The sequence below is a fragment of the Anas platyrhynchos genome, chromosome Z (genome assembly GCF_047663525.1).
Source record: "Anas platyrhynchos isolate ZD024472 breed Pekin duck chromosome Z, IASCAAS_PekinDuck_T2T, whole genome shotgun sequence".
NCBI classification, from domain to species: Eukaryota; Metazoa; Chordata; class Aves; order Anseriformes; family Anatidae; genus Anas; species Anas platyrhynchos.
The window spans coordinates 29,272,451-29,296,544 of NC_092621.1; the positions used below are offsets into that span (position 1 = coordinate 29,272,451).

General features: G+C 32.1%; 1 protein-coding gene across 8 annotated transcripts in view; it reads right to left on the reverse strand.

Annotated features, from left to right (window-relative positions):
* The window catches only part of RFX3 (regulatory factor X3), a 126,080-nt gene that overhangs the window by 21,635 nt on the left and 80,351 nt on the right, over positions 1 to 24,094 (reverse strand). For 7 of the 8 annotated variants that reach the window (XM_038170243.2, XM_038170242.2, XM_072031664.1 and 4 more), the window contains 5 exons: positions 22,353 to 22,611; positions 13,239 to 13,313; positions 8,972 to 9,153; positions 8,266 to 8,385; positions 1,063 to 1,184 (listed from right to left, as the gene is read on the reverse strand). In XM_038170243.2, the coding sequence (XP_038026171.1) occupies positions 1,063 to 1,184; positions 8,266 to 8,385; positions 8,972 to 9,153; positions 13,239 to 13,313; positions 22,353 to 22,611 (758 nt within the window). The remainder of the gene's footprint in view (positions 1 to 1,062; positions 1,185 to 8,265; positions 8,386 to 8,971; positions 9,154 to 13,238; positions 13,314 to 22,352; positions 22,612 to 24,094) is intronic. The other variant, XM_038170241.2, reaches the window with a different exon arrangement.

Here is a 24,094-nt window from a genome sequence, read left to right on the forward strand (position 1 = left end):
AGAAATTCAGACAGCATTTAAAAAAAAAAAAAAGAAAAGAACGATTCTTAAAGATATAAAAGCCAGGTAAAGTACATACTACACCTAAATAGAAAAAGTTAAACCAAACATGCTCAGGATGTTACAGGATGAAGAAAAATATTTATGTCAATGTATAAAAGATTAATTGTTGAATAGCTTTTATCTTGTACGACTTGTAATTTCTACGTAGTCAGGCATGAAGTGTCTTAGTAGACTCAGTAATGTATCTTTTGTTTGAAATGTTTGATTTCTGTATTTGTCACAAATGTTTCCAAGAGAGAAGCTGATCTAAGGGAAAACTGCTGCACTAAAACACATCTGGAAAGGGCAATTCAAAGTATTTTAACAGCATCCTTGTGTACTTAATGATTTCCATAATAACAATACTAGGCCAACTCATTCAGTGCTTGAAAATCCTAACCGCTTAAGTGCACAACAATCTGCAGTAACATAGACAAAGAGTCTTTTTACATAAACAAATTTCTAAGTTACTATTTGTTTTCATTACTGAGAAATTTAAATGCTTAACTGGATCAATGAATGCACAATTTGCAGAGTTTTAAACATGAACCCTGAGGTTCTAGTTGCAACTGTTTCTCTTTCCACTTGAAACACTGAAGTACACTTTCAAAAGAGGGTGGTTAAACTACAACTGTAATATACCCCCCCACACACATACACACGTTATTAATCATCAAAATGCACTTTAACGACCATGCAAGGAACAATTGTTATCACAGGAATTTCAGTACACATGTCTACATAGAACTGCACAGCAACTGTATTGTGATTTATACAATGTTAAATACACCACACAAACACCGAACGTGCATATTTTTCATTTCATACTTACATGATGCACATTAAATGTTACATAAAGCTCACAACAGAAAACATGTTATGTAATTTAAGTACCTTTTTCTGCTGTTGTCAGTAAAAATTGTAAAGAGGACATTATAACGTTAGAAATAATTCCTGTGACTTGATATCTGCAGTGGAGGTCATCTAATTTATACAGCAGAATAAAACATGCTTTCATACCTAAAAACTGTTGATGATGTTGACTTTGGGCAATTACAGTTTGTTCAACAGACGTGCCTGTCTGTTGACCACTTCCTGTGAAGCCATCTGCAACTCCATCCACTTTCTGCATAGGCTTATACCTACAAAAGTATCAAGTTTGAAATTAACCCTTTTGTTCATGTCTTCATAAATGAGCTCATACAGTCTATGTTCATTCTGATTTCTCCATCTCAAAATAAAATTTTGAGGAAAAGTAATAAAAGAATGTATCAAAGTTTATTTACTTTGTAAATAACAGAAGAAACAATTACTAAGGGAACCTAGAACATTACCAACAGAATTCATGCAAGTGATATTACAGCACTAATACCAATTTATTCTTCAATTCAGCTTAGGAACAGCATACCTATAAGACCAGCTCATTTACACCAAAAGAAATGAAATATTTCCCTTTCCAAATGGCACATCTTCCAAGGAATTAAGTATTATAAAACAAAGTTCTTGTTACCTTAAGAAAAACAGCACTACTATCTGAGGACAAAACTGAAAGATCTTGAAATGCAACAAACATATCTTATAAACACAGAAGGCCTGAGAAAGCTACTTGGAAAACTAACTCCTCCATTAGTCACATATCAGAATCTTTTATAAAGGTTAAAAATCACAAGTATTAAAATGGGAATGTTAGATTGGATGGTCAAGTGTTGTAAGACATCATTCTGGTAGGCAGAAGATCCTGCCTGTGACTTGCATTAAAAAATAAGAATTTACTCTGTCCCAGTTCTTAATGGTACCATGTTGAATACTTTGCACTTCAAAACTGAATTGTAGCCAGCAGAGAAGGAAATAAGTGAAACTCCAAAGCTGAACAGGATGTGTTTTAACTACCACTCAAGCTTGAATTGCTGTGCAGACTGTTCAACTCCATGCTAACTTCAGAATAGTGAAAATAAATTCCATACTAGATGCACTACTTTGAGAAGCAGTTTAATCATTTGGGAACTTTAATTTTGTTCCTGGTAAACATACAATAGCAATGCACTGCGTAACTACTAAGACTGTACTTTAAAAGCAAGTTCCCATGAAAAGCATCCATTCAGTATTCTAGGCATTCTTGAAAGGAATTTAACTATACAATAAGAAAATACAGAGAAAGTACCCTTTTCAAAGAGAAAGACTCTTGGCCTGATTAATAAGAAGTTTTATAACTTCAGGAATGTCAAATGCTTAGGAAAAAAAAAAAAAGAGAGAGAGAGAGAGACACCCATACCTATCCTATCGCTAGGACATTTATATTAAGTTTCACATTCTGTAATCATCCAGTGTAAAATCCTGAGCCTACTGAAGACAGAAAGGAAGCTTTAATTGACTTTAAAAAGACTAAAATTTCACTTATGGTATCATGGTAGCACTAAACTCAGATGGTAAATCTCCCTGTAATCCAGGCCATTCAATTCATCTAGGAAGAATTCTTAACTTCTCTCTCATTATGTATTATAATTGCAAATACCAGGCAGACCAACTTCTATAAATATTTGTATTTCAAAACCTCTAAGACAGTTCCAATACTTTCTTTAAAATTTATCATTTTACAGACCCTTCAGCTTTTGAAACATGATTCAAAATGTTTTGAACTAAAAATGACACTCCTTTAAGAGTTTTTCAGTTAGGAAAACAAAACGAAACAAAACAAAAAAACACCTTTAATTAAAAGTAAAAAAGCCAACTTAATCCTTTGGCGCTAAGAATCAGGATTATCCACCTTCTTAATCTGCTGTGCTTTACTGAAAATATGCCAGGCAAAAATCCTAATTCTGGCACTATGACAGGGGACTTGTAACAGGAATTAACCATTTTCATTAGAAAATCACTTAAACCAAGGAATGAAAAAAAAAGAAAACATTCTTTGCAGGAGTATCAGATGAAACATACACAAACAGTAGTTAAGATTTTTAGATCTGCTATTGTTTATGTACAGATGGAACTTCGTCAGTTTAGATGAGAAAAGGCTCTCCACAAACCATTAGTTAAATTCTATCTTTTTTTGATGCATTGAAAAAAATGGTTAGAATTTCTTAGCTAGTAAAATTATTATGAAAAAAAAAAAAATCTAGACTTTCAGCTTTGTTTTCCTATTCTAGCCCCCTACTAACCTATAATTTATTTAATCTTTCATCCTTTTCTTTTCTTTTAAACTACAATGTGCCAGGAGACCCGGAGTTGAAAATAATACCTGATTTTACATGAATATTAAAACTTTTTAAGATATTTGACCCGGAAAGGACACAATTTTAATTTTATATAGGTTAACATAAACATAGCAAAATTTAGCAAAGTTTTTAGTTAATATCAGAGATTTTCTCAATTTGTGAAAAGCTATGGAAATCCCTCAAAAATCTGAACATCTGACATCAGAACATGAAATTCAAAAGTGATGCAGAATGATATACTGGTCTCACTACGCACCTAATTTAGAATACATCTCCATTGACTTCCACCGTCTAACTCTGAAGAAAGGTTATTAACAGAAAATTCTTCTCCCACTGCAGAACAGATCAATAAATACTGCCTAAAATTATTGTACAGCAAACAATTAATATTCATTAATAAGGCAGAAAGGGGAAGAATAAGAAAATATCTGCTTGATGTGAAGTGCACATACAGGACAAGAAAAATCTGTAGGTCAAGAAGCAAACAAAAACAAAAATAAATTAATAAAGTAAATAAATAAATAGGAGCCAAAACGGACCGATTAAGTCACAAGACGGACACAAACCAGCAGCTTTTTCAGTTAAGTTTTCAGCAGATTTGTTGTTTGCTTGCACTGTTGCCTTATTGCCAGTATTTGGATTTTCCTCTAAGTATTAGAATCTAATATATTTCTGAAAAATTCAACTCATGCTGTTATGCAATTTATAATATTCTTTCTCTTTTTTTGTTAATAACAAAAATTTCTATCCTTCTAGCTTGCTCAATATATGTAGGCGTTGTAGAAACAAAGAGAACTAAGCTCTAAGAATATGCTTGCATTTCTCATTTTAAATCTATTATTGTGATTTATCACTAGGATTTCAGTGTCACCCAAGTATGTAACAAAGTGGTGACCTTATGGATAACAGTGTGTAACGTATGGTAAAGCATTTTAGTATTGTGTACAAATAAAATGTTCCCATTAATGCCAGCAGGGGGAAAAAATAAACTTTTAAAACTAGCAGAAAACAAGATATTTCAAACGGTTTTTAATACAAAAGGCAACACTTACTAGAGTTAACTATAGAAAAATCAAAAAAAGCCAAATACTTTAAACATTTATTGCATAAAAAGTTGCAGGTAACAAAGAAATAACTGAGGAATGTTAGAAGTTTTTGGTATTGAGATCAAGTTTATACCAGTTGCTTTCTAGTATAAAGGAAATAACACTTCCAAGTACACTGTTGTGAAACATTATAAACCCTCAAAAACATGCAGGCAGTATTTTAATTAAAGCATGGTTGTCTGAAATCAAATAAGGTAGAACTGCACAGAATTTAAAAAAAATGCAAATTCAACGTGTGCACTTTTTAAAAAAAGTCCTTCTTGGTTGCTGAGATAAACAATCTAGAAGGTGAAGCAGACCTTTCTAATTCCTTAAGCCACAATCAGCTCAGCACCCAATCATACTATATACAAAAGGTATGTCCTTGATCAAGAGAAAGGCTGTGGGTGTTTTCTGAAGTATTCCATTTGGAATTTGTTTAGTAGTTTATCACTAAGTTCTATTATTAATCATTTTAGAATACTGTCTCAAGAAAATTGTAGATGAGTTTACAGATACTGGTATTTTGGGGCAGTGATGCATTGATCTGTATCTTCAAATACAAAAATGCTATAACATGTAGTTTCTCTGCTGTTCATAAATCCAAGCCCTCTTTTAAAAGATTAATAAATAATTGTTGCTTTGGACTCAAGATAGCTTGGTTTAAAAGTAATGTTTGACTAAACAGTATATTTGGGGAACACAAGAAAACAGGCAAGAGAACAGTACCAAAATACAGATTATTTTCTACATAAAATAAATATGTAGGGTAAACAGCATCTATAGAAAGCAGTGATTGATGTGTTCTGATTAGAACACTAATAAATGTGTTAGCTTAATGTTACAATATGCAGTATAAAACAATATATTTATTGTATATATTAAAAAATATCTTAGCTGACTGTGGAGCTCCCATAAATAAAAGGAACTACAACTTGTGTATAGAAGTACTGAGATATATATCTGAAGTTAACCCGGAAAGCTGGAGGTTTACTCATGAAAATAAAAATGGAAACATGAAGAATGCCGTAAGGAACAGGTAAGTGTGTCTATAACTATTTGCTGAGAGTAAAGCATAAAGATAACTCACCTCCTCCTAAGCTACAAGTTTCTGCTCATTATGAGCTAAGAGAGAAAAAAATAAAAAATAAAAAAATAAAAAAATGGAACTTGACTTTAGGGAGTGAGTCTCTGATACAACTGTCTGGAAAGGACAGCTTATGGAAAAGATATCATAAGACTATACTTTAAAGTTGCAAGTGTTTAGTGTCAGACATAAAATTGTACAAGTATACCCGGCAAAATATTTGGGTTGGATATTACTTCATCTCTTCTTAATAATCTTTCTGGTTTCTTGGTGTCCATTTACCATTTGTTAGCCTGCATTTGACCCAGAACTGATGGATAATATAACCATTTAAATATCCTGTTTTTTCCTACCCTGAAAAATGTCTGTGAGCAGGATAACAGAGGCAAGCCAGACCTTCCCTTGCAAGTCTGAGCCATACAGCAGGTTCAGCTGAAAGGCAGGGTGTTAGCTATTATCTTCCAGCCAAGACTAGTCGTTAACTGCAATTCTTCACCCCAATTCATAGGTGCTTTAAGTCTCTTGATCTATGGTTGTTGTCTCCAAACCACTGTCTCAGCTGGAAGATATGACTGTTAACATCTGTGATTGGTAGTTACTGTTTTTTTCCTCTTACTGGAACAGAGAAAGAGTACTCCCACAGCTAACACTGATCACAACCAAGACTAAGCAACCAAGTGCATTACCTTGCATCTTAAAATTTATGTCTGATAAATCTCAGACCACGAATTCAAGCCCAGGACAAACTGAACATGACCATACAGGAGTACTTTGGAATAGCCAAGTTACACAAATGGAAAAGGTGCATGACCCTCAACTTAAGAGCAGGAACGAAGGAAAATGATTGGTAGCATATATTCAGTCTGCATTTTTTGCAAGAAAGGACTAAAAGTGTTTATCCAATTAAGAGGTGATTGAGGTGGAAGAATTGGTATGACTAAACAGAAAAAGTACTGCCTTGTACTTTCCAAAATGTACTGTCTTACTCACTGCCTTGTACTTTCCATCCTTAATAAACATCTTTACCTATTATCGCAACAAAGTTTAAGTGTGGTATGAACTGAATATGAAAGGGAGCATGCATGTGCACATGTGCACACATGAATCATGGGTTGAAGGAAAGATAAGCACAAAACGCTACACAATGTATGACTTCATTCATAGGCCAAACTGACCTAAAAAGTTAAGAAAAGTTAAAAGAGTTTTAAAAGAGTTAAGAAAATGCTGCCAAACATCCCTAGCTAAGGAAAACAAGAGAACTATGCAAGATATATGGTAGTACGCAAAACATTAAGGCAAATAGTAAGGAAAAATTGTGTCCACTCCCAAGAGTCATAAAATACAATTTCAAAATCACTCTGTCATTGTGAATTAAGAACATAAAAGAGGTGGTGATGATTTGTTAACTGGCATCCTTTATCTTCCATGTCCCACACAAACAATTCTGGTTAGGTAACTGTGGCATATATCTTGGGGCATGCATTTGATTTTGAGCATGAATGAATAAAAACCTGTAAGTGAATGCGCTTAAATGGATAAAACATGCTTTTCTTAGAGCTTTTGTAAATAACTATCACCATAGGATCCTGCAGTTAGTTTTCTAACAAGAACCTCCTGCATAATTGTATTGGAAGAAATCTCATACATCCGTATTATGCTCTGCACAAGACGGTTAAGACCATATACGTTACCACGATTATGTTATTTAGTGCTTTTACTACTTCAGGAAGTGATAGCAAAATCATTCCAGATCAGAGTGATATCTGAAGACAAAATATGCTTCATGTACTATACCTAGACATTCACTCAAATGTTTCTTTTTTTTTTTCTTTTTTTTTTTTCTCCAGTGTAATAGCTCTAAAGATGCCTTCCTTGATTTGCTGCTGTTGCACTGAAATCATGTTACATGAAATCAGGCATCTTAGATATTTCACTTTAGTGTAATACGGGAGGCTAGTGACATCATTCAACGAAAAAGTAATTTCAAAGAAGTGTACTGACTTCCATTTCCCCCCCTAAAAATGTCTGTTCAATACAGGTTTTTCTATATGCATATCTGCACATTCTTTCACCAAAAGCATAGACCTCTGCTGTCATTTTGACATTTGTGAAAAAAATTAAAATAAAAATCTCCTTCAGTCTTCCCAGAAAAGTGCCACTGCTTTCAAATACTTCAGAGATTTCAGAAGATCCCCAGTAAAAATAGATGCTAAGAGAAAATACACTTACAGGCAAACTGTTATGGTCATCTTTGTCCTTTGCAGGGAAAAGAAATAAATGTCAAACTGAACTTAACCATGACCTCAGTTAATAAGCAGCTTATATATAAAATTGTATCATATTAAAAACAATAACATTTAAAATTCAAGGTTTTAATGCTTTTCATTAGATTGTGGTAAAAGAACTCAAGATAGTTTAAAAGAGTCTGGTTGTATCACATCTCACTTTTTATTATTAATTTTTGCAGGTTTATTATGATTTCCAGGTCAATATTTTTTTATGTTGACTGATGTGTGACTTGAGTGACGCCAACTGTGTATCTGCAGTTGCATAACAGCGAACTTCTGTTTTTCTATTGCCCATAGAAGCTGTGGAGGAAGTATTTATGACCAGGTTCAATGGGGCTTCCACCTGGTCTAGTGGAATGTGTCTCTGCCAATGGCAGGGGGGTTGGAATTAGATGATCTTTAAAATCTGTTCCAACCCAAACCATTTTATGATTCTATGATTCAAAGACAGGAAGTGAACAGAATTCTCATTCGAATTTTCCATGTAAGAGAACATAAGGCTTTATGAAGTAGAACTATTAATAAGTATTCATCTTCATTTCACACTTTACCTCTGTTTCTGCTGCATGGGCTGTTGTCTCATAGCCATATATTGCATGTCCTCTTGTAGTCGATTAAGAGGAGAGTCTGGCTTGACACGAATCCCATAATAATGATATTTGGAGTTGCCCCTTTATGAGAGAACAAGCACTGTAAGAACAGTTTTATGCATATATATCACATTACTTTACAGTTTACATTGACAGGAATATTATATCCACAAATTAGGCCTGACTCCCCTTTTATACCTGTTTTTTTTTTTTTTCATAGATGTCATTTTACAACCTTTGGGCAATTAGTTCACTCTCTCAAATATTACCCAGAACTTTACACTTAAGAGAAATAATCATAATTAAAAAAAATAAATTAAAACCCACAAAACTAACACAAACAACAACAAAAATAATAAATGCAACTTCTCGAAGTCATGAAGAAACACAATCCTGAGTAATTTCCAAACACAGACTGTATTTTATTTATGCTTATAAGAACATGCAGTGTAAATATAAAAATGTAAGTATATTAACCATCAAAATCAGGAAAAGTAAAAATAACATCTGGAAAATCATAAAACTGTTTGAAATTAAGAGACAGACCCGACATGCTGAAAACCACTGTAATGTTTAAACAGCTTGTTTCTTGAATAGCAGACAAGTTTGTTACTCACAGTTATTGCTTGCATTTTCTATTATAGTTCATAATTTCATTAACACAAACCTAGTTCCAAGTCTTCGTGTCCGTAATCCCATGAAGATTGACCGTATGAGTTTTCCAAAGGAGGCAGCATTGACTGGATCCAACTTGTGCTCCTGACAATGTCGTAAGTAATGGTTGTAAAGGGTACTTCTTGGGAGGCTCACTCCTTCTGCAGTTTCGTAATTGTCCAAAAGCCACTGAAGCTATATGACATATAAAACAGGTGGGAAACAAAAAGGTAAATTCATTATTAATTCACTAAAACTTTATTATTATTACTTTATTATTATCTTAATCATACAACATTAACTTATGACAGTTTTGAAGTCACTCCTCAAGTCTATTGAATAATAACTTCATTTCTATACAGGGATCCCAGAACTGCTAGCTACATCACAATCCTTTAGGATCTCCAGAATTACCAAGAAATAGTGGAACTCATTGCACTTGTGATCTCAAGTAAATGTCTATTTTGTAAAATACTTTTGGTTCAGTACCACACAGCAACTACGGTTTGGAGACAAACTGTTAATACTTCACAGAAATACAATCATCAAGAATGTAATTCACATAAATTGCACAAATAAACTCATTGGATTAACAATAGTTAGCTGATGCATTAGAAAATGTGTTTTTCTTTCCCTGCTAATAAAAAGACTTTAGAATACATAACTGAATAGGATTTATATTTTTTTTTGCTCTTGGATTCAAAAAGAAAAATGCTATTGCATATAAACCAAAGAGCAATTTAGATAATAACATTGAAAGTAGTAAGAGGTACAATACTCCTCGGTTGTAGTCTGCTTAACTTTCACTTCCAGGAGGAACAGAGTGAGGTGAGGTTCTTGGAAAAACATGAATATTTTCTTATAACAATGGTGGGTAATTTTGGCAACATGAAAGAAAAGACTTTAACATCACTGGACTTTGCAGACAGCAAACATAAAACACCTCTAGCTGCCAATAATGTGCAAAATAGATTTAAAAAAAAAAAAAGTAAAAAATGACAATTAAATACTTCTTGATTTAACGATAAAGGACAACAAGAAAGGAAATTAGAAATAGGTAGAAAGAGGTTGAAGACATTCTTAAGTTTCACTGTTTCATTTTTCTGGCATATTAATATTTTCCCTTTCTTTCTCCAGCACTTGCTATGGTTTCAGTTCTCTGGAATCCTTTTTTAGATTTACCTTGAATGATTTGAAAATTTTGTTTTCTGTTTGGATTTTATTTCCCTTTTTTTTCCTAACTATTTAAACCAAAATATTAAAACTGAAGAAAAAATGTAATTGTTAAAATAAACTCTTGCTCAATGTGTATTGAGCTGCTAATTTCACTAATGACCTGACATAAGCCTATGTGAGCTTAGAAACAACTGTAATTATCTTTTAACTTTGCATTTTATCTTTGTTTTAAATCTATGAGTACATTTATATTAATTTAAATATATATTAATTATAAATATATATTATATAACATGTCATATATTATTAAATCTATAATTAAATCAGAACAGATAAGAAATGTGAAGTACTCTTATTTTATTTTACTTTGGTTTTCCCCAAAGGGAAAAATTGTTGGACAAAAAATATGCATATTTCTTTCCAATTGAGTTCTGTATGTAGTATTAAAGACATTTTCTTCCAGATGGCTTATAACCTATTAGGATTCACTTTAAGTGCACTTCATTAACAATATCATTTTCCAACATATGTTATTCAACTGTATCTTGGCTGCCAAAACCACCACCACCAACACAAAAACAAGAACAAAAACAAACACCTCCTACTCCTACCCCCCAGCTCCCACACAAAGATATGTACAATGTAAGAATTTTTGCTCCAGGAGTTACTTCAGTAGCAAAGGTTTGGAATCATTTATTAGATTATAACCTGGAAGGAAAAGTGCAGTTAATATATGATTTTAAAAAGAGAATTGTTTACAAATATTACAAATTTGCTGCTAAGTAGCTTTTAAGGTTTATTTTTTTTTTTTCCTCACAAGAAGAAACATAATTCTAAAACTGAGCTTTTCAGGTTTGAATTCTAGTTTTTTAATTCATCGTGTTTACCATACTGTATGGGTAACATTGGTAAAAGTATGAAATATTTACAGAGTCAGACCTGTTAAATTGATTCTGACTCTGATTGAGCTGTAACATTCACAAAACATTAAACTACCAATTAATTTAATAAGTCAGACTCATGCAGAAATAAATCAGGAGAGAAAAGAAGAGGAAATGACAAATTCCCTACAGTAAGCACACGTTAATTCAGTCAAAAAATCCCAGAAAAACCTAATACAGATATCACAACGTGAAAACCCAAAGACTTTGTATTTCCCACAAATTAATACATCACCTGCAAAGTGAAAGTTACTACTAATTAAATGTACAATTTAGAATTCTATTTTAAAACCTATTAAAGCCAATTCTTTTAATAAATGCCAACCACCAGTAGAAGACAAAATTAATAAAAGCTTAAAGACACAAAGATCAAACCTGTACTTAAATTCCCTCCATATTGCCTTTACTTGCGTTTAAAGTCAATAAGCATTGCTTTAAAATAGGTAAAGTGGCCAATAAATCTCATCTAGATTGTATTAACTTATTTTAAAATGACTGAGGCTAAGGAAAATTTGATTGCCAAAAAAATACACACAGGGGTTGTTGTTTTTTTCCACTCCACAGAATCAAAGATAACATTCCCATCAGAATAATTTTGAAAAAAAATTAAGAGTCAAGAAAGGAATAGCATGACGACACTTCTGTAACAGTTGGATGCACATAAAATTAATAGTGATGTTAAGTAGTAAATAGTCCAGAGAACTGGGAACTAGTGGAATACAGTAGAGGGTTTACAGGACCTTATTTTATATTTAGTCTCAGTTTTGTAACAAATTCTGGACTTTGTAATGGGATTAAACATAAACTTATCAGCTAGTGGATAAATTCAAGTGCTAACACAACCTTCTGAGATTTTGGCAAAAAATGTAATGGTCTCTTAACAATGATATTTAAATAATTTTAATATTTTTGGTTGTCCTATCTCCAAAGCAATTCTTTTATAAAATCAAAGATGTTTACAAAAGAACTAAAATCTAGAAGATTGAAATCTAAAAGTCCTTCTGTTTCATAATTGTGTAGTATGATTTTCCTCATTAACTTTTGTCATTTTCTAAACAAACTAAAAAACCCAACCAGCCAACCAATTAAACAAGAACAAAAACACACAAAAACTTAAGCACAAAGCAACAAAACAATTCTAGCTTTCATTACAAAATTGCCAGACCCATTAAAAAAAAAAATATCCTGAACTAAATCCTACTTACATGTACATTTTTAATTTGATTTTTGAGTGACAGGCTCTATAACCACATTTTTAAATTAAGACCACAGACCAAATTTAAATTTCTACAGTAAAGCAATAAAAAAATTTGAATAACCTACATAAGTTAGGCTGAGAAGTAAGAAAAGAGGCAAGATGAATATGAACCAATCAACATGGAAAAAATATCAAATACAAAAATAAAAATACTGACAGAAAAAAAGCATTTGAAGAAAGACTAGGAACTAACAAAGTAATATTATTTTTATACACAAAGTTTTAAACTAACTTCGGTCCTTTTTCCTTTCATGTCAAAGTTACATTTAATGGTTTTATCACTATATTTGTTTTTTTACACATATATCTTCTAGCTTCCTATGTGGAAAATTCTTAACTGTTAAGATTTTCAAAGTATGAATAAAGAGAAAGACAGTTAAGTGTACTTCAGTCTAACACACTGCTTTCATTTTTTTTCCATGTCATGATACGGATCTTTAGAATTCCTAAATCATTTCATGGTAAATTGTCTAGTTAGAATAAGTGAAGAAAAATCTAAAAATAATCAAAAGATATTTAGTTGTGTTGTTTGCCTCTTCACCCTTCACATGCCCCCAAATTAATACAGAGCACACAGATTGTTCTTGGTAGGCAACTTTCTTGAAAAGCTAGCTAATGAAGGATCATTTGAACATTACCTTGACTTTTACACTATAATCTGCAAAACAAATTTGTTAATTTGTGTTAATGCAGGTTTAGAGCCTTCGAAACAGATAATACAGTGCTATATACCACAAAGACATTTAACCTGACAAAATAAAGCCATGGGAGATGTAGTATAAGGTTACAAGCAAATAAAATGGGAAGATTAAGACTGCAAAGTAGTAATAAAATAAAACATTTAGAGGCAGGCTAAGCATGCAGAACAAGCAAGAGAGAGTGTATGTGAAGAAGAGACAACTTACATGGCTGTTGAGAAGAGAGCTTCTGTGAGTGGACAGACCATCAGACTTTTGCAGTGTCTCAATCGCCATTTCAATCTGATAATAGATGTCATTAAAAAAAGGACTCAAGACAAGATAGTAAAAAAGCCTGATCAGAGAAGTTTTGACAGGTTGCTTACAGACCAACAGAAATGCCTCCTTTTTTTCCTGGCTAGGACATACGTTCTAAAAGGCCTCATTCCAGGGTCCCCTTGAACACAAACTTCCCCAATGAGGTCAGAAAGGCATGTTGTTTGCATTTATATAACAGGATCACAGACTAAACCCATTTTACTTTCCTTCCTGCTCAGGAAATTATTTGAAACATATTAAAAAAAAAAAAAAAGCAAAACAAAACAACAACAATAAAGCAACAATGACTGACTGAACAAAGGTATGACTAATAAAACAAAACAAAACCAAACAAAACCTAAGCAGAATTTTAAGAAAGGTGTCCATATGTTTTTCCTTCCAAATCAGAAAGAACAGTGTACAGCTTGAAAAAAAACACAACTGAATTTGAAACAAAACTTCTACTTTTTGCAATAACAAGCACATCTCATCAACCCCAAGTAATTCAACTGGTTTTCTGTCATTAGCTTCAATGGGACAGGCTATTGCTGTAACTGACTACTGCAGCAGCACATTCTGAATATTCCCAGCTGTCAAAACAAATGGAAACTCAGGAGTCACACGGACTACAGGATCTAGCCTTTGGAAAAAAAGCTTTGTTCACAATAATTTTGTCTTTTAAAGGGAAAAGAACATCACACCGCTAATTAAATATACAGTAGTTATTCTCCAAATGCAAATGTATAAACACTCTCACATCCATTCCTCTTCTTTTCTCTTTGAATATCAGCGGATCTTTTGATGTTCCATAACAACAGCATTAAAGAATAAAATTGGAACCTAACTGTAATTTAACCGAGCAAAACCAACATCGAAAATGACAGAGACAATAGGATGTGCAATAAAAGGCATATAATTAAATAGCTACATTAAATGGCCAAAACAAAAGCAACGAAAATGTCACCTATATTTTTAAAACCATTTGTCATTCTCCCTGTACTTTTTTCACGAGCCCTTCCTATCCTACTTCAAAAATCACAGCACTATCCAAAGATTTTAGTCATATCAGTATAAGATTAATTAATTCTCCATATACCAGAAACTGAAAAATACTTTGATATTCCAATTTACTGTACATATAAAATTAGCTTCTCTCGTCTTCTTAAGAGAATGACTGACCGATATTTTTATTGTACTAATTATAAGAAATCATTTATTGTTTCTTTCCTATAACTACTTAATATTAAATATATTAAACTTTTATAGAAGTGCCTTGAGAATATGTTATTATTGTGTAAGAAAATATACTCTGGCAAGGAAATAATTTAATATTCTGATTTATTCCTGTTTCAGTGGAGAATACTAGGAGGTTAAAGTACTCAATCACATAGAAATGTTCAAATTTTAAAAGCATGCACTATGATAAATACAAGTTTAACACATCATCGTGGTAAGATCAACTCACTACAGCTGTAGAATTTCCCTTCTACCATCAAACAACAAAGAATGCATACACATACAAATCCTAATTCTGAAACACAGGTTATTTGTTCAACAATGCTTAGTCTGCAGCAATACTACAACACTAAAGTTACATGTCCTCTTTCTCATTCCTTTGTACTGCTTGTTCCACTGCATTACTCTCATTTTATTGTTGCAACGTGTCCCACTGGTTTACAGAACCAGTATGTTAAAAAGTAGTAAAAATTACACTTATAAAGAAAAGAGGCATTACAGATCACATTGATTCCTCACTGCCGTATTTCTTCAATGGTTTGTGGTGCTATGCAATTAGCCAAATATAGAAGAACTTTCTCTGTTGTCATTTGGGGGAATGTTGTGGCTTGGGTTTCTTTTTAAAGTAGCTTTCACCATTAGTACCATTGAGGACAATAAATCTATGTTTACCAATCCTCAGATTTTAAAACAAGATTTTCACTTTGTTAGGATCATCTAGTCCACTTTTTCTGCATAATGTAAACTCACCATTGTTGGCCAACACTAACCCATGTTACTTAACTCAAGCACAGAAAGATACCAGATTTGTATTTAAACTGAGTAATCATCACAACCTTCTCAACAGAAATTGTCCTTACTACCAATTATTTTGTTCATTATTTCTAGTCTAAATTTTTGTAAAGTTAAGTTTGTTAAATTTTCTAAAGATCTCTCTCTCTTTAATAACAGAAACCTTCTTCCTAAGTAAGCTATACACTCACCTCTTCAACGTTTTTAGCATAAAATAAGTTTAATCTGAAGACAGATTTTCCAGACACTAATTTATTTGTAATTTCATTTCTATTCAAAACAGCACATAAGCACATACGAACATCAATTACATAGGTAATGTAGGTTTTTTTTTAATTACGATATTTTGCAGAAAGAATATGAAAATAATTTTAACATTTACATTATGTACTGCATACATAGAAGACTGATATCCTTGCATTTCTAGCAATATGCACTGAGAGATTCCATGCAAAACTAACATTATTCGCATCTAAAATGCTAAGACACAAAAAATTACATTCATTTATTTGAGTGTATATTCATTTATTTTGATCAGTCATACATTTCTTCTATTTTTCTCTTAAAAAGACCAAAATATTTTTTATTAAAATGTTCTGACTGATAACTTAAATGTACAGTATCATTATCACTGCAAATCCTACTAAACTATGCTAAATATTGCATAATAATCAGTTTTTACAGTAACATAAATATTGAGGGTGAACTAAATTAAAGCATGGTAGCCATGAAAACTATCATTTTGGACTTAACCCTCAGTTTACTTTGTTTGCCATCTAAAATGTTGCCTTATATTCCGACACAGTTATTATCGATTAAGGGTATTTCCCTGGTGTTAACAAATACTGAGTCTGATCCCAGTACATGCATCCATAAACCTGCAATGTTCAGTCATTATGTGAATGACTGATTTGGAAGTTACTCTTCTTGTTAGAAGAGTAACTGCATTAGTAACATGCATTAGTGTTCATTAACTTATTACTAGATAAACATAATATGCATTATAATTTCAAATGTGTATAAAATAGACATAGCAAATAACTATCCCAAATCCACTTACAAAAAAAAAAAAAAAAAGAAAAAAAAGAAAACATCCACAAACAAACAAACAAGCAAAAAAAACCACCTGCTTTCCTAAGAACCAACAACATAAGAAGCAGTACTTTTTCACGATTCAGCTAATTAGCACAAATCTGTTCTGAGGAGGTGAAGACATATAGATTGAAGACAATCAGATGAAGTTTAAAGCCTGACATTTTGTGATTAAACTGGAAAAGTATGTGTAACAGCCATAGGTTGATAAAAATCCAAAATGTTTAGGTCAGATGACTTTCTCCTTCCTGAATTTACAACTGAAAAATTGTTTTCCATGTTTCTCTTCCATGATGGTGGTTCTCAAACAATGAGACCAATTCCACTCTCTCTCCCTATGGTCATCCAGTTCTTTCTATGTGTAATAACTATTATCTACAGCTTCAAATAGATTCTAAACTTGTTTTCTCTCTGGTAATATCTCTAATATATGATACAAATACTTTTCAGAAAAAAAAAAAATCAGGTTTAGGTGAGAACTTCAGAGAATGCACATTCTACTTAACTCTGAAAAACATGAAAAAGTCATACACATTTTTAGGAGTTACTCAAATAAGAAAATCAGAAGTGAAAAGCCAAATGGAAAGCTGAGTTCTGATTATTGTTAAAACCAAACCTGAAAGCATGTATGTCAAAGCAGAGAGGGAGATTGGTTGTTTTAGAACAAAAAAAGGTATTTAGAATCAGAAAGATCCAGTTCTCCAGAAAGATGATACCTTCACACCACTGGTAATGACTGTTAAAAGAATATTAGTGGAATGTCATCTTGCATACAGCTAGTGCATTTTCAAATAAAAGGAAATAATGGAAAATTTTCTCATGGATTCTGACACACCCATTTTGAATATCTCAGTATCACAAAATCATTGTGTGTCATGCAATGACTTTTATCAATAATTGGAATGCTACACTGGAATAAATCTTGTTTCCAAGAATACTCCATCTTCATTTTTGATATAAAAATACCAGAATAAATATTTGATTGCCAAAAGTGGAAACAAACTATGAGAAAATCTTGCAACAAGGCTTTTTACTTAGAAAACAGACCAAAAGCCAACGAACGAAAGTTGAAGCCAAAGCCAGCAAATGGAAGCTGAAGCCAGACTTAACTCAGAAGAGGAACAAGGCGAATACGAAGGTGAAGAAGTGAGACGCAGGACAGGGTAGGTATGGCTGACCTTAGTTGGGTCATTCTCCCTTTCCCCTTATTCCTTGTCTTGCGGAAAGGGCACAGCGTCAATTGAAGACATACATTGCAAGGAACTCACATGGGCATAGCAAGAAAAATTATTATGGCCACGCTGCAACACTGAAAACTATCTACTGTTCTGAGTAGAGAAGAAGCCATGATGCTCCAGAGTTCTGAAGGAGAAACTAAAGCAGGGGGTTTATAAAGGCACAGGATCCACAAATCCTCCAATTATTATCTTAGTTAATTCACACTACATATGTTTTTATTTATTTATTTATTTTTAATCAATGGTAGTGATTAACCATTGTTATGACTCATTTAAAAGAAATAAAAAAAAATATTATTTGTTTTCTGTCTGAAAATGGATGTTCTTTTTTTTCTTTTCCAAAAAAGGCATGTTAATGTGCTCAGTTGAAGAAGACATAAGGAAGTATCTTGCCAATGTAACAGATCAGACCAGACGATCTAATATTCCTTCGCAGCATAAAAATCTATGCATCTTCTATTTTATCAGAAATGGTTTGTTTTTTGTTAAGACAGACAGATGAATAACAATTCTTCCAAAAATTATCAGAAAAATTGAAGAATGGAGGTGGAAAGTGTTCCTCTACTGGGAAAGAGATTAATGAATAAAATTTAATCTCCAACTATTTTCCAAATGATAACCGCTTCAGCTTAGATGAAACATTTTAACATTTATTGCTTTTTTTCATAAAACAATAATATAATTTCAGTAGAGCTATTATAATCAGGATATGATGTCTACACTAGGCTTCCTTACATCATCTATTATTCTCTTTCATTAATTACATGACACATTTTGGGTAGGTATCATCCCTTATTTAAGGATAGGAGCATACTCTACTGCTACCAGACTACTTGCTACCAGAAATAATAATTTGTGGTGATACATGTCCATATTAATTTTGGTTTTATTTTAATGCATATTTAGATCTGCACTGAAAGTATCTACATCTCTGAAACAGCATCAGTGGAGACTTCCTGTAGTTGGTGATGACTGATGAATGACAACTGTATCTGCAGCACAATCCTAAAGGTTGTTAGAAAAAAAAAAAAAAAAAAAAGACTAAAGTTGAGGGGGGGAGGAGGAAAGCCTCTCACTGGCTGACAAGCATAGCAACACCTTTACTATTAAAAACTGTATTTTTTAAACTCATAGTATTATGACATTTGCTGATCTGATCATTTTATATATATACATATATACATATATATATGTATTTTATCACGAGATTAGCCCTTAGACACTTTTAAGTTTCATTGATTTAAGTTTCATTATTAATATGGCAATTCAATTTTCAAGCTAGACTTTTAACTCTAGCTGCCACGTCTTCAAGGATAACTACCAATTAGCCAAGACCTTTCAAACAAATTGAAACATGTAAACTCATTTCAAATGGTCAACCAGCTAGGGTGAATCACTTCTTGTTCAATGCATTCACAATCTATTTTTGACCTATCCACATATACTGAGATCAAAAGGGTCAATTTACAAAGCTGTTTATCTCCCTAATATTTGATATAGGTCTTAGGATCGGAACGCCTCTATACTGTATTAAAAATATACATACATTTTTAATAAGTAGAGAAATAATTTAATAGGTAAGCACAGGATATCATGGGAAGAAACAATGAAATCAATGGAAGTGAGATGATAGAAGAAAATGCTAAAAAAATTGTCTTTATGAACTCTAACATAAGCCACTATAGTATTTATGCTGTAACAGTTAAGAAAGTGCACAAACCTTAATATTTTGGCTATAAAAACACTGTTATCACCTCCTATAGCTTGTGCAGGAGATCTTTCTTGTATAAATGCTTTAGAGAAATTAATATGAATCAAGTTATGAACAAATATTCACCCTTTATTAAACCCCAAACTGAACTCAGCCACAACAAAATAAAGTGAAGACAGACTTAAACTAAAAAAAAATCTATGAGTCTATTTTATTGAATACTGCATAAAAGAAATAATGTATATGTAGTAGTGTACAAAAAGCACTTTGTATGTAAACAAAACTATGGCAAAAATAAACAATGTTTGGTTTGTTTACATGTGGCAATAAGTAACTTCTCATTCATTCCTATATCCTTTTTCTATTCTTCAAATTTATTCAATGTTTGGAAATATTTGCTGAAATTTGTAATAGCAAATCAGTTTGCATACATGTTATTTTGATTTCTCCAATATCTTTTCTATGCAAGAATGAAAAATATTATGATGATGAAGATCAAATGAGGATCACAAGTGAAACGAGCTCTAGGTCTCTAAGGTATAATCCAGATAAAACATTACATTGCTCTATTTTGCATAGTTTAATTAAGTCTTCTAGTAAAATTTAAACAGATTTTGTGTTTTAACTTTACAGTTTTAGTTGAACCTTTAATGTTTCAGCTGACTCTTCAATACTTCAGCTGAACAATACATATGAAGAGCCTAAAATGATAAAATCTAAAGTAAGTGTCCCACTTAATTAGAAAGAAATCCACTACATCTTACTTACAGAACTATAGTATACAAAATAAACAGTACCTTAAAAAGAAAACAGAAGATATTGTTTTAGTGTAAAAAATGCAATTAAATCATTGTGATTTATATATGGGCATTTTTAATATTCTTAACAGTTGATATTGATCTATAAAGGTTATTTAGAGCAACTAAAAGAGGCTGATTTTTGATACATGAAGACAAAGTGTTGTTGAAAGAACGAACCTCAGATTTTGTTAAATTTGGCAAATCTGACTTCAATTCAGCAACAAAATCCAGTTTTTAGTCTTTAAAATGAAGAACAGAGTTTTGATATCATTCAAGTGATTCTAGCATGTCCAACTTAAAATTAAGTTTACTACTCTTCATTTGTGTTTACTGGACACATTTATACCTCACTTGATTTCACATTCAGATAAACATTTCATGTCTTTATTCTGTTGTCACAATAGAAAACTAAACTTGCAATGTGATATGTAAACCACAAAACTGCACATATTCTTGTTTGAACTTACTTGAAGGAGAAGACTAGCATGACTTCTAAAAGAGGCAATATTTGTAATCAAATGTGCAAAAATTTAAATCAACTACAAATACTTAGGAATATCACCAGTATTAACATATTTAAAGTAACACCACTTTTCCAATTTTACTCGGTCTAGAGACCCACTTCCTTACTTCTGACTACAGAAAGATATTCTTGTTCTACCTATGCTTGGTAATCATAAAGCCATGTAGAAAGTTGCAAGACATATCTTTAAATAAGCCAAATGAACCTTTTAAAAGAAAAGAAAAAAAAAAGTATTGATTTAATTAAATAAATCTGAAAGAGGAATGTTGCTCTATTCAGAAATACTTTTTTTTTTCTATCAAAATCATGTAAAGTGCAGGCAAATGTTCAAAAACACTGTTTTTCATTTAGTCACAGAAAATAAATACAAAATTATCTGTTGCCAGCTGAAGGCTCTTGCTACATTATTGATAAGTATGCTCTTCACTCATTATGAGTCTTCATAAATTTTACTCTCAGAAAATAATACTACACAGTTAAAGCATTCTCAAAGTTTATATGAAATAATAAGTTTACAGATTGTACAAAACCTGTGTATTTATCTATACCAACTGCTAAGAATTAAACTTAAGATACTTTATTGGATCATATAAATTATCCAATGCTGTAGTAAATGTTCATCATTATTCCAAATAAAACTTGGATAAAATAAAAATAATAATATTAGATTTTTACTTGTTATACTAGTTCTTAAAAATAAAGTCCCTTCATTTCATAGTCCATTAGACTACTGATAAATCAGTATTATTAATCATGTGTTATCTCCATTGGGACATTATTCAAATCTTCTTACTCTGTATCTCCCAGTCCTGTTCCCCATTACTTCCAAATCTCTGCAACCACATCGAAATACCCTGAAGGAATTAGGTAAAAGTATTCCTGATGACCATTTCTTAATAGGAATAAGGACTAACTGAGAAAGCTCTTAAGGAAAAGGTCTGTGTCTATGTTTAAGTGTCCACAATAGTATCTATCACAATTATAATAGCGTGCACCTTCCCATAGCATTGTAAGACACTTCCACAATGAGCTTTTTTTCCACACCACACGTTTAGGAAATGTCATGGATGAGTAAAAACAAAGTAGTATTCTGAACAAACAAATGCAAATATTTTGAAATAAGCTACCAGACATACACTAATATTGAGAAACAAACAAACAAACAAAACTACAAATGCAGGGAAGTTACTTATAAGTTACATTATTTTACATTTACATAATATTTACATATTTTAACATAATTATAATCAACAAGATTGTTTTTCCTTTTTTTTCAAAAAAAAAGTGTTAGGCGAGGCTGGTTGAATTCCCCTACAATATTCATCTCAGACATACTACTTTGTGAGCATTCACGAAGTTTTCACATGTATTACTTGCATGAAAAAATTTAACCTTGAAGATGTAAATATTTGCAACCCATCAAGGGAAAGGTCTCTGTGTTTAGGTTTCACTCCTGTATCTTGTTTATACATGTATTTATTTCTTATATTACAAAGAAAGTACTGTATAGTACTTACTCTGCTAGCATAATATTGCTGTATCTTCTGTCACAAACATTATATCAGCCTGAAAGAACATCTTAGTGACTAAGAAACTAGTCCCAGAGATTTCACATCAGTCTGAAATACTTACTGTAGCTGGGGAAGTCCGCGTTGTATGAGTCACTGAATGACCAGAATTTTCCATTGAATTGCCAATCAGATAGGTCCCTCCTGAGCTGCTAATGAGTTGTCCTCCTGTGACACCCATCTGAATCCCTCCAGTGCCCACCATGCTATGAGAGGAGACCACTGTTGTCACCTGTGCAGAACTTCCTTGAGTATCAAAATAATTTCCCCCAGTGTTTTGGCTGTACATCTGGGTTTCTGTGTATGGATAAGTTGTAGATCGGCTTCAAGAAAAGAAAACAAAAGGAAAAGAAATTATTTGTATTGTTCATTTAGCTGAGGGAAATGTTGTATTTCTAGAAATGTGTGTGCAATAGATATAACCAAATTAAGTATGGTGGGCAAAAAATCCCTGCCTCCTCAGAGAGTAACATTTCATCACGTCGAAGAACTAAATAACTAATTCAGTGACAACATTAAACCAAGTATTCAACAAATCTTATGGACAAGTTTGTTAGTCTTACCTGAAGAGGAGCAGAGAAGGGAAGTATGACCAAAATTGAGGAAACAGAAAGAGCTCATACAATTATTAATAAACTGTAAAGCAATTTATCAAGCTCCATGTTTTTTTTTTTATTTAATTCTACCATAAGATTTTGAATTTTAGTCATCTTACACACTTTTCATACTGTGCATGTTGAAAAATTGTGAACACATCATACAAATGTCAGCCAAGAAAATCCACCATTCGGGAATCTTATGTTAACTATGAATTTTAAATTTTTCATAGTCCTTTGTTGAAGCTTGAAATTCTGAGCTCACTGGTATTTTAGTGTGTGCAGTTATTTTTACAGGGTAAATTTAAAATTTTACATGAACCCATATTAAGATGAAAAACTGCATTTAAGAAATAAAACCAAACCAAAAGATGTAAAAAGGTCACAAAGTTAAAGGTGTGCAGTAGTAAAATTTTTTAATCACTTCTAACTATGAAACATATGCCTCATTAACCAGTTTACCACAAAAAAACTATTCAGCTACTGCAACCTTTTATCATATGTTTCACATATTTAACCACTCATCTTGAATCATTATAATCTATTATAATCTATATAATCTATTTAATCTATTTATAGTTATTGAATATGTACTTGCTTCTGTGTACAGTTTGATCATCACTATATCTGAAAATTGTTAATTCTGTAGCACTCATTGGTTCAAAGCCAAACTCCTTATTCTGGAAAAAGTCTGCCTTAAAATTTTATCTTTTTTTCCCAACTGCTAAGATTTGTACAGAATCATAGAATATCCTGAGTTGGAAGGGACCCATAAGAATCATCAAGTCCAACTCCTGGTACCTTGGCAAGCATGACAACAGAAAAGTCAAAAGGTAAAAAACTTAAACTAAGTTTCCTTAACTGTTAATTTTCTGGCTTAAACATAAAATTCTGTAGTATTGCTTGTAATCAACTTACAATACTATTTAGAATTTCCGAGTTTCCCATTAACTTGTATTTGCTTATGCTAAGATGCAGTCTTTCCAAGTAATTACATTTTAACAGTAGTATGATTCAAAAAAAAAAAAAGATGAGAGGTGCCCAATCTCTTCATAAGTCTTCAACTTGTTTATTATAATCATATGGAATACAAAATTATATGAAAACATGCAATGAACAAGTTCAGCAAAAAAATTCAGCTGCTTTTATCCAAGAGTACAAGAAGAGCAGGAAGCAGTATTCACTCTTTTATACAGTCAACAGGTGATTA